At 42.6% G+C, this 10,836-nt stretch overlaps 1 protein-coding gene across 2 annotated transcripts; it reads left to right on the top strand.

Annotated features, from left to right (window-relative positions):
• The first annotated feature begins 286 nt into the window (after nucleotides 1-286).
• LOC147616194 (protein trichome birefringence-like 5) lies at nucleotides 287-4,539 on the top strand. 2 transcript variants are annotated; one of them, XM_086778844.1, is made up of 5 exons: nucleotides 287-943; nucleotides 1,082-1,274; nucleotides 1,390-1,586; nucleotides 1,704-1,862; nucleotides 4,105-4,539. In XM_086778844.1, the coding sequence occupies exons 1-5, from the start codon at nucleotides 369-371 to the stop codon at nucleotides 4,199-4,201; spliced, it is 1,221 nt and encodes a 406-aa protein (XP_086634970.1). In that variant the 5' UTR covers nucleotides 287-368; the 3' UTR covers nucleotides 4,202-4,539. The 2 variants fall into 2 exon arrangements, with proteins under 2 accessions (XP_086634970.1, XP_086634969.1); XM_086778843.1 differs by lacking the exon at nucleotides 4,105-4,539 and adding an exon at nucleotides 2,151-3,205 and having other exon boundaries at nucleotides 304-943.
• Nucleotides 4,540-10,836: the final 6,297 nt, after the last annotated feature.

The raw sequence follows: 10,836 nt of genomic DNA, 5'->3' as shown, positions 1-10,836 counted from the left end.
TTTTATGGTCCCTCGCACTAGCCCATCTGCTCCAATTTTGTAGGTGGCAAGAAAGAGAGAGTAAGAGAGAGAAAGAGAGAGAGAGAGATGTCCATGACTATCTTCAATTTTAAAACCTACTCTATGGTACGGTGGTCCTTTCATGTCAGGAGGATCTGGATGGGTTGTCTCCTCACTAAGTCGTCGTTTTTATTTTTTATGGTGTCTTCAGCGGCCAGCCTCAGGAGTCAGGATCGTATGCAAGCAAAGCAAAGGCAAGCAAGAGGAGCAATTATTCAAAGAAAATAAAGGGAGACTGGTCTCGCCATTAGTCTCAGCAAGTAGCTATAAAGGGTAACGCCATACTCATAGTGGAGTGGACAGTGGAGATGGAGCGATTGTACGCTCTCCATCGCTGGCGCGTGGGCTTGCTGTGCGTGTGCCTGCTAGGTCTTGCGTTCTCGCTCTCCGCTCTCCTGCTCTTCTCCTCCTCCACGCCTCTTCGACGCGGCTCCTGGCTTTACGGCCTGCTCTTCTCAAACCCCAGCATGGCACACGGGGACGCTTCACCCACCAGTTCTTCTCGAGAGCCTTACCAAAAGAGCATCTTTCTCTTTACCGAGGGTAACAATGTGAGCAGCAAGGCCTCTTCTACGGCACCGCCACCACAGACGCCGACTCTTTCCTCGCCTTCTTCTGCATTCGTCTCATCTGCTTCCCCGCCGCCCATACCCCCGCCTCCTCTCTGGACTCTTAAGAAGCTACCCCCTGAATCCGGATCTAATGTTACCTCTCCATGCGACATGTCGGTGGGAGAATGGGTCCGCGATGGCAGCCATTACCCTCTTTACAGCCCTCGCTCCTGCCCCTATGTGGATGAAGCTTTCAGCTGCCAAGAGAACGGAAGGCCTGATTCAGATTATCTTAAGTGGAGATGGAAACCCAGGGGCTGTGATCTTCCAAGGTATGAAAGATGGATTTTCAGGCTATGGAGCTAGTATTATTTGCACTGAAGGGAATCCAACACGTTCCTTTTGTGTGTGTGTGTGTGTGTGTGTGTTTGCGCGCGCGCGCACACACACCCTTTTATTGGGGGTGTCAGGTTCAAAGCTCAGAACTTCTTACAGAAGTTGAGGGGGAAGCGCCTGGTGTTTGCAGGAGATTCCCTGATGAGGAACCAATGGGAGTCTATGCTTTGCCTTCTGCGAGAAGGGCTGGCCAACAAGAGCCGCATGCTGGAGATGCGAGGGCACCGCATCAGCAAGGGCAAGGGTGACTATGTGTTCAAGTTTCTGGCATGTGCTACTCTAGATGCTTGCTTATACTTTTGTTGTACATGTAAAAATGCTGGTACATGGTCACCAATGCGACCCACTCATGTTTCTGGGTCTAACCGTGGGTTAGCTTCAGGACTACAATGCGAGGGTGGAATTTTATCGCTCACACTTCTTGGTAGCAGAAGGAAGGCAAAGGAAAGGTCTCTCTGGAAAGCCAAGGCTAACACTAAGGCTCGACACCATAGATAAAACTTCAAAGAAATGGCAGCATGCTGATGTCCTTATTTTTACAACTGGCCATTGGTGGACTCACGGCAAGAGTGCCAGAGGGTATGCCATTTAGCTTCTTCAATCTCATTATTGCGGATGTGTTTGGGTCATGCACTCACGAGGGTATGATCATCTTACTTATCTGGTTTTGTGTGTTGTGGTACTTTTTCATGGAAGGAAAGACTATTTTCAGGAGGGTGAGATGGTCCATGAAAGATTGCCAGTGATGGTTGCATTCAAGAAAGCTATGAAAACTTGGGGGTCATGGATAGACAAGAACGTGAATCCAAAGCTCACAAAAGTTTTCTTTTGCAGTTATTCACCTTCACATTTCAAGTAAGTTGCTAAGTCGAAGGTGTTTGCTGCCATCATACATATTGTGTGATAGCTACTATTTGATGTCGAAGAGAGAGGGATGCTAAGGGGACGGTTATGGGTGCAGTTATTAAGGCTCATCAGGATACCTGGTGATGCTTGGACTTGTTTGGTTGAATTCGCAACCAAGCTAATATAGTCAATGGGAGAGAGTGAAGTGAGTCCAGGCCTTAAGTATGCACAGTGAGTGGGGTTTGCAATCAATATGATAAAACTAGGGTTTTCATGCATTTGTCTCGTCTTTCCTAGTGGCGGCCAATGGAATTCCGGTGGTCAGTGCAACAATGAGAAAGAGCCTATTTTCAATGAGTCTCTTATCCCAAGCTATCCTGAGAAGATGCAGGTGGTAGAGGATATTGTGCGGCATATGAAGAATCCAGTGCAGATTTTAAATGTGACTCGATTCTCCGAATTTCGAAAAGATGGCCATCCTTCTATTTTTGGCCAAGTCCCTCAAGACAACACTCGAGGAAGGGGCCCTCGCCAAGACTGCAGTCATTGGTGCTTGCCTGGACTTCCAGACATATGGAATGAGGTTGTGTATGCTTTTTTGTGATTTGCGCTAAGATGCATTATGGCATTTGGATACCCTCACTGCCATTATAGAATTTGCTGTGTTTTTCAGCTGGTTGACTGTCTAGATTGAGGTGGCAAGCTGCTAGTGGATGGGGGTCTTTAAAAAGATGCCCCTAGACAACTCAATTTTTTTAAACTGGGGGATTGAATTTGACAGTGTCTTTGCTTGGCTTATTTGTATGACTTGATAAGGTCTATTTTATTTTTTGTGGAAGTTGGAAGAACTGTGGAAGTTGGAAGTTCTTCTGGTAATTCCCTACATTGTATGAACAGATCATTGTAGAAGGTTATTCAACTTGCACCCTCATGTAAGGCAACATTGAAGTTTAAGATGTGGAGGGGGCTGCAATGTTGTAATAGATACCTGTTTTTCAATGGTGTTTTTGGTGTTTCTGGTGGATGGTTCAAATAGGCAGTTCAGCGGGCCGCATTTTTGATGTGGTGAGAAGTATTTGTTTGAGTGAGGGAAAATGTGGTGCTGCTGCTATCTATGGTGTCAGAATGTTGGATTGCCTGCCATTCGGGCATAATTGCCGAGGATTGTGGTCCCCCCAAAGGCACTAAGAGAGTGGAAAAAGCTCCTCGGCAAAACTTCAACTCAAAGCCTTTTAAGATCAAATGCTATGACCAGCTTTAGCATTTGGAAATTATCATTTTGGCATAAAGGGTCCAGATCAGGCACTTTTTGTATTTGATAATGTTGTAATAATTCTCTCTTGTTATGATCCCTTAGTGCTAAGCTTCATTATGAGTCTGCCCTACATCTCGGGAGCTCTCACAGAAACTCAGTACACAGACCTTTGTATGGATGTATGCTCTTATGCATGTGTGTTTGCACGAGTGCATGCGCATGGGGTGTGGGTGTATTGATACGAAGTTCTACACCCACTACTAGGCACTGATGATGCTAGTGGGGATGTCCTAGTATCTAGTCCATATTATGCATGATGGAGTTGATGGTTTATAGTCTTGTGGATGACTACCATGAGGTTATTATGGTGAATTTGGACATGTTCCTAGATTCATCCAGGTATATATATACAACTTTTAATATTTCGTATTCTATTTGGGGCATGGTTGTTGTGTGTGTATGGGTGTCTTGTGTCTGGTACGTCCAAGTGAATTGTCTCTTGTTTGTATTACCTTGAGAAAATACCCGTTTTTTTAAAAAGCGTTTTTGTATTCAGTTGTTTTCTTTAAGGGCTGTTATTTTGAATGAATGTCGGTGGCTTTTTGGCCCATGCAAAGCATCTCTTGGCTCTTTATGTAAACTCGCCCCCACAGCTGCATCAAGCTCCGCCCGAAAATCTCTGAACTTCTCTGGTGCTCCTTGCCCAACTCTGAACCCTCGTAACCCCCCTTTTTTCAAGTCTTCAGAGTCTACTCTCTCCCCACCCTCATACTCATAGCATTCTCTCTCTCTCTCTCTCTCTCTCTGTGTGTGTGTGTGTCCTCATAGCCTTTTTTTCTCCATCTTCCATCTAAGGATATTTGAGTTGGTGTTCGTGGTAGCAAGTCCATCATTGAACATTACCACCATAATATCAAATGTAATAGGTGGCACAACGATTCCATTCACAAGACGAGTTTAAGAAGAATATCTTCTTAATAAGTATTTTCTGGTCAGGTGCGATGAAGATGCACTGGACTTTTCCTATACACTAATCATACCGCACGATAATGTATCAGACAGTGAATTTTGGTATGTGCGTCTCTTTTGCTGATGAGAACAATGTTATAGTGCCACAATCAAGGCCAGTAGCAGAACACACTTTTTTTGGCTGGTTACTCACAGCTTGTCAGGCATCGAAGCTCTCATTTGGCAATAGATGAAAAGGAGATCTAGATGGTGGGCGACGGGCGTGGTTGCATTACACACTTCCCGGCGGGCTTCAAACGAGGACCGAGCCTGAGGATATATTTTATCAGTTGGTGGGCAGCCAAAGGTTGGTGGACCAAATTTCAACACCCCGAACTCTCGAGTCCGCTGCTCTACCATTACACGCCCTCATGGGAATATAGTGCAATCGAGGTCTTTATATTCACCTCGACCGAAAGTAAATCTTGGCCCAGACGAACACCCGAAATAACTTGCCACATCTAGTCGTCATCAGATTCTTCTTGCTGGTCTTCTTCGTGAAGCTGCCGTGTCCGGTGGTTGGTTTGTGCTGCGTCGCTTTCTTCCTAACCGTCCGATGCGCATGGTCGTGTCATGTTTGTGCTGGCTCGTGTTCGCGAACGTGCTGTGTTGGCTCGTCGGTATCTTTGCTTTTATGTCTGAGTCGGATATTTCGTGCACTTGGCGTTTGCAGTCTGTTCTAATTGCGGCTCGTTGATCTGCTGTGTCTGGTGGTTGATTCGTGCCAGCTCGCTTTCTTCCTTCTCGTCCGATGCGCATGCATGGTCGCCATGTTTGTGCTGGCTCATGTTCGCGAAGCTGATGTGTTTGCTGATGTTCGCTGGTATCTTTGCTTTTATGGGTCGGATATTTCGTGCACTTTGTTTGTGTGCTCGACTTCAGGATCGGGGAGTATGTTTGTCCGTGTCTTTCCGTCTTCGTCGTGCTGATCTGTTTCCACGGCTACATGTTTGGTACGTTCTTTCGATGTATGTGATTCTCTTCATATCGTCCTCGTCGCTATCTAGTTCGCCAGTGCCTCATCAGTCTCCTCCTCGTCCTCGCCCCCTCTCTATTGTCCGCTTCCCTCCACGTGTGTAACCGCCTTCAGCTCCTTTTCCCTCACCCCAACTGCCGTTGTCTCCTGCCCCTCTCTCTCTCTCTCTCTCTCTCTCCCTCTCTCCCTCCGTCAACCTGAAGTTCCAACCGCCTCCGCCTCTTCTCATGCGCATTCTCTCAACCCTAAAAGTCCTACCAGTCCTCAACCCTAAAACCCTAAAAGTCCCACCAGTCCTCAACCCTAAAAGTCCTACAAGTCCTGCTAGTCCTCCCTCCGTTTCTTTGTAAGGTCTCTAGTTCGGTCAACCCTATCAGTCTTGCCTCACACACAGGATACCCGAGGAGAGGAGACGCTACGTCATCACTAGAGAGAGAGAGAGAGAGAGAGAGAGAGAGAGAGAGCCTAGCAGACTGGAGAGAAAAAAAAGAACAGAGGCAAGAGGCTGAGGCAGTTGGATGGAAGAAGGGAGAGGAAGAGGGAGACGAAGGCGATTTGGGGGGGGGGGGGAAGAGAGCTATATTCAAAGGTGTATTCGGCACTAGAACAAATGCATGCGAATAAAAAAAAGGAGACGACCTAGAATAAATGAAAAAAAAAGCCACGTTTTTGGACATACTAAAAAAGGCAGCACCATTAAAAAAAAAACTTCTTAAAACCACAAACTTTTTTTAAAAAAAACACCCGGGGCCCACTCAAGTGGGACCACAAAAAACAATTTAATTAGGTGTCGTAGAAAATTAATTAATATCGACACCAAAAACGTTTTGGGTGCGCATATTGGCAATTAAATATCGACACCAAAAAAGTTTTGGGTGCATATTGGCTTCTATTTTCGATGCTTATTCACTTGAACCTATCAATTAATTTTTTTATGGTGCATATTCACTTGAACCTTAGACTTCAAAAGGTTACAAACCTTATGAAGTCTAAGGTTATAAATCTTATAAAGTCCAAGTTTACAAACCTTAGAAAGTCAAGGTTATAAAATACATATTTTATAACGTTACAGAACTTACACTTGGCAAGGTTAGAAAAACGATGTACAGAAGTTGCAAGAAGATACATGTATATGCACAAAAGCAACACGTGTTATTTACAACCAGCATCGAAGTAATTACATAGGTGAAAACCAAATTGTAGAAATTGAGACTACACAAAACAAGCTTCTTCCTTAGTGAGCTCAACCTACAAATCTACAGACTTCTAGGGAGAGTGGCACAAATTTGTCTCCATTCACGATGGCTTTTTTGAATTTATTTGCCCTCTCCCATACAGAAAGATAAGATCTGTTATAGTCATGCGGTGATTAGGCTTCTTGATCATCATCAATGACTATGGGATTCCCCCTTGAGTCCTTGGTTCTACACTGTCGTTGCCTTGCATGTTTTGTACTTCATCACCATCCTACTTTCATCCTCTTCATCTTCTCTGTTTGCTCTTGCATGCGCCGGATTGAAATATCTGGCAAGAGGAGAATTTGCGAAACAAATCTCTTCTATGTCTATGCACTGGGTCAAGTGAGGAAGCTTTATAACTTTCCATACCGCAATAGATCTTTTCTGCTCATACTTGAACCGGTATTTGGAATTATCCATGAGGCTACTAGGTAGTACTTTCTAGTGTGGACAATTTTCAACAGAGTGCTTTGCATTGAAGCGCCAAGCTTATTTGCTGTGTAATTATCCATGTATACATATGCTCTCTCAAAAAGATTGAAGGCGATGAGCAAACTTTATTCTTCAAGCTAGCTTGGCCATATAAAGTGTATAGCTGATGTTCTCTTGTTATCTCCTCGCTAGATATATTGTGCAAGAAGAACTTGAAGTGTGGCTTGTGCAAGTCTTTCATACAATAACCTACCATGCCTTCGAAGGTGTGCATTTTAATTTGTCTAAGACCTCTACACATAACCAAGCCACCCTCAGGCTTGAAAAAATCCTAGCCTAAATATCTTTTTATGGTTTTGTTTATACTTATGAGGGATGGAGCCATGAAACTAACAAACATTTGAAAATGCAAGTGGTTCAAGGTGCCACATTTTTCCACTCCAAAGAGGCCTTTTAAACACTCCATTTTGATAAATTCTTCTAGGGGTTCCTAACATGAAAATTTTATATCTCCATTTTCGATAGCAACTGTCATCACCAACACTTTGAAGAGCTTTGTTTTCTTCTCTGGTGGGAAAGAAGGAATCTTGTGCACAGCAGGCTCTGAATTTGCATTTTTTTCACTTGTCAATGGTTTTTTCCCTTTGTCGTCGTGCTTTGTGGATCCTTCAGAACAATCAATGCAGTAAGCTTCTAATGTAACAATAGCAGTACAATAAAGTATAAAAAAAAATTAATTAATAGGTTCAAGTGAATAGGTTGTTGAAGTGAGTCAAAAGCTCTATGTGTGCTAACTACGAGATTTTAAATATGCACCGAGAGTATTTTCAGCTGTTTACAGTAAGCTAGCAATGTTACACATAAGTCAAATAACCGCCCAACAATCAAATATGCACCCACAACATTTACTATGTTTTGGCATTATTAATTTATTACAAGCAACACACATAAATCAAATGATCGTCGAACAATTAAGTAGCATTTTCTTAAATAAAAAAGGCAACTCCAGAAGCAAAATTTATTTCATGTTCTTTATCTCTTCTGCAAACAATGTAAGAAGATTTTTAGTGATTATTTAATTTATGTGTTGGCAATAAACGAAGCCAAACTCATAGAAAAAAAAGATATTTACTTTGATTTATATTTTTAGGAAAAAAAAGAGAGGTTTGGGTGCAGATTTACAGTAGTACCGAATATTAAATGAAGCTTCTTTGTGTGGGCACATATTTGTATATTTACTTTGTTGATTAATATTTTCTTTAAAAAAATAAGGTTTGGATGTAGATTTGACCTTATTAGCAATGCAAAAAGTTTTTTACAAAACGTTTTCAAGAAAACATATATTAAAACATATGCTCAGAGCTTATACAGAAAATCTCGTCAGTGCATACACAGAGAAGAAAATACATTTAAATATTATCAAAAGTGGAGCTTATACAGACCAGAAGATCGAGCTCTTTGCTTGATAGCATGCAAGTTATTACGAACAATCGAAGGGACTTTGGGAGGAGTGAAAAGACGATTTTGCACAGAAGCAACTTATTGCCCGGGCACTGTAGATGTTGATGGAGACTGCGAAACTGCTGCTGCAGGTTGTGCCAGATTGTAGGTGGATGGAAGACCTTCAACACAAGGGAAAGATGAAGGCCGCCGGTCAACTTGCATGATATTATTGATATCATGTATGGGTTTCCTTTTGGGAGGCATGGTGATGAACAACAAGGCAGTGAACAAGACAATGCGCACCCTGATTAAATAGCACACGAGACCATAACTTGCCATGAAATAGAAACAGTCCAAAAAACATGACTATGTACCACAGATCTCCAGAAAACGAAATCCGAGCCGCATATACCGACTAAAAGAAGGTCGAAGCATCGTGCTCACGAAAATCTTAGCCAACCAGGAACAAACTATGAAGCCACGAGCATGTAAGAACCCATCGTGCAAATGAGAGACATGTAGTTCCAGAAGCCGACTGAAGCACCAGCACGCAATGGCAACATCACCATGGTGGAAGCGAGCTACATGCACTTCCAAAAGCCGACCAAAGCAGTGGCACAGCATGGCAACATCAACAATATGGCGAAAGATGAATACAACGTCAGACGAAAAAGCCGGTGTAAAAGAAAACTCCACCATGCAACCACAAATGTGAAATAATACCTTAATGCATGTGCCCACAATGTATGTGCCACCGATGAATAATAAATTAATACCCAACCAAAAATGTTGTGGGCTTCTATTTTCGATGCTTTTGTCATCTTATTCGATGCACAATGTTTGTGGAAGGTTCAATATATATATTAGTGTTGCATGCCAGCCCGTCATTTTTTGGCATGCAGTTCACGTGCATGCTTCTTTTTGAGTTTCTGGAAAGTGCAGAAGCATTTATAAATTTGCCTCTCTCTTTTGTTGTTGAGGTGTTTCTTAGCATGCCGCTCAAAAGATACACGCTTCGCGATATCAAAAGATACACGCTTCACAATATCACGAACTCAGCTCCTCCTCGTGTTTCAACTATTTTGTGTCATGAACCCGAACCAACAACGACGACTTCACCCAAAAACGCACTTGCCAATTCTCTGCCAGCACGAATATCGACCCCTTCTGAAGGAAACGTATACATGCAGAATCTTTGCATTGTCAAAAAGAGGGCTAGGTCTGGGGTACCTAGCACCCCTTTCTCTGTGTGTTTGTGCCTGCATGGGTGCCTCAATTTGTGAGATGTGCTTTGTATTTCTTTAAAGTGACATCATGTGCTCTATGTTTGGATAGCACGGATTGGTCTTGTACCCTCCCTTACCTTCCTTTAGCGTTCCTCTAGCTTTGGATTACATTAGTTAGCTTTATGCTCTCCCTTGTTATCCTCTAGGGGAAGACTTAGATAGGTATTCCTTATCTTACTATGTGCAAACATTGTTATCCTAGAATCGTAAGCCTTATCACCCACACCTTATGCGCACATGCACACACGATATTTATGCTTTCCATTGCCATCATGAAATCAAGCCCCAGAAATCACTTTTTTTGCTGTTGCTATCTTTTTAAAATCGCAGAGCAGTCATGTTCTCACACCACTTATCCACTACTATACACACCTTAAAAAACCCTAAACTTTATTAGCTCTACCAACAACACACTGAGCTATAGCATCTACATCGACCTATTATCTCGAGAAATAAAAGGAATGGAGAAATTCGTGCTCTTTTACACGAGCACCGTATGGTCAGCACTCTCTAGGATCCTTTGTAGGTCACCTAGTGCTTCACTCATAGGCCGCTTCCTTGGTCCCTAAAACACCATACCGGAAGCTCAACATTTAAAATCAAGACCTCAGCCGACCTTGCTACGTGAGATGTCCTCCATTGACTCTCCGTCAGCTGTTGCAACTTTATCAGATAGGTCTCTAGGACCTTATTCATAAGACGGTTTAAATGCTTCCCCAGCATTCTTGACATAAAACAACCATTTAAAAATAGTTCATAAATACAGTTTCTATAACGAACTCTCGTCTTTCCACATTGTTTCACATCAATCCTCATTTATTTCATATGTATTCCCATTCACATCACATCTTTTTCCATCTCATCACATATTTTCTCATTTATCCGCATCAGTTCTCATCACTCACATCTACCCATATCCACATCTCATCACATCATATTCATTCACATCAGATATCACATCTATCCCAATTTACATTACATCTCATTCACTCACATCCCGATTCACATGACATCACATCTCATTCATTCACATCCCGATTCACATCACATCACATCTATTCAAATCCATCACATTCATTTACATCACATCCATTTATATCCATCACATCACATTTACATCACATCCATTTACATCCATTTACATCCATCACATCACATTCATTCATAGCCATCACATTCATTCATTCATCTCCACCACATTCACTCTCATAACCATCCCATCACATGTATTCTATCCACATTATATCACATCACTTCTATCCACATCACATCTCATTCATACACATCTCATCTCATTCATCCACATCCATCCAATCGTTCACATGTATGACTACTCACATCTATC

The sequence above is a fragment of the Cibotium barometz genome, chromosome 39, assembly GCF_041138505.1.
Source record: "Cibotium barometz isolate CiBa-2024 chromosome 39, ASM4113850v1, whole genome shotgun sequence".
NCBI lineage: Eukaryota > Viridiplantae > Streptophyta > Polypodiopsida > Cyatheales > Cibotiaceae > Cibotium > Cibotium barometz.
The sequence above is the reverse complement of the archived record's forward strand: the minus strand, read 5'-3'. Positions and strand labels throughout refer to the sequence as shown.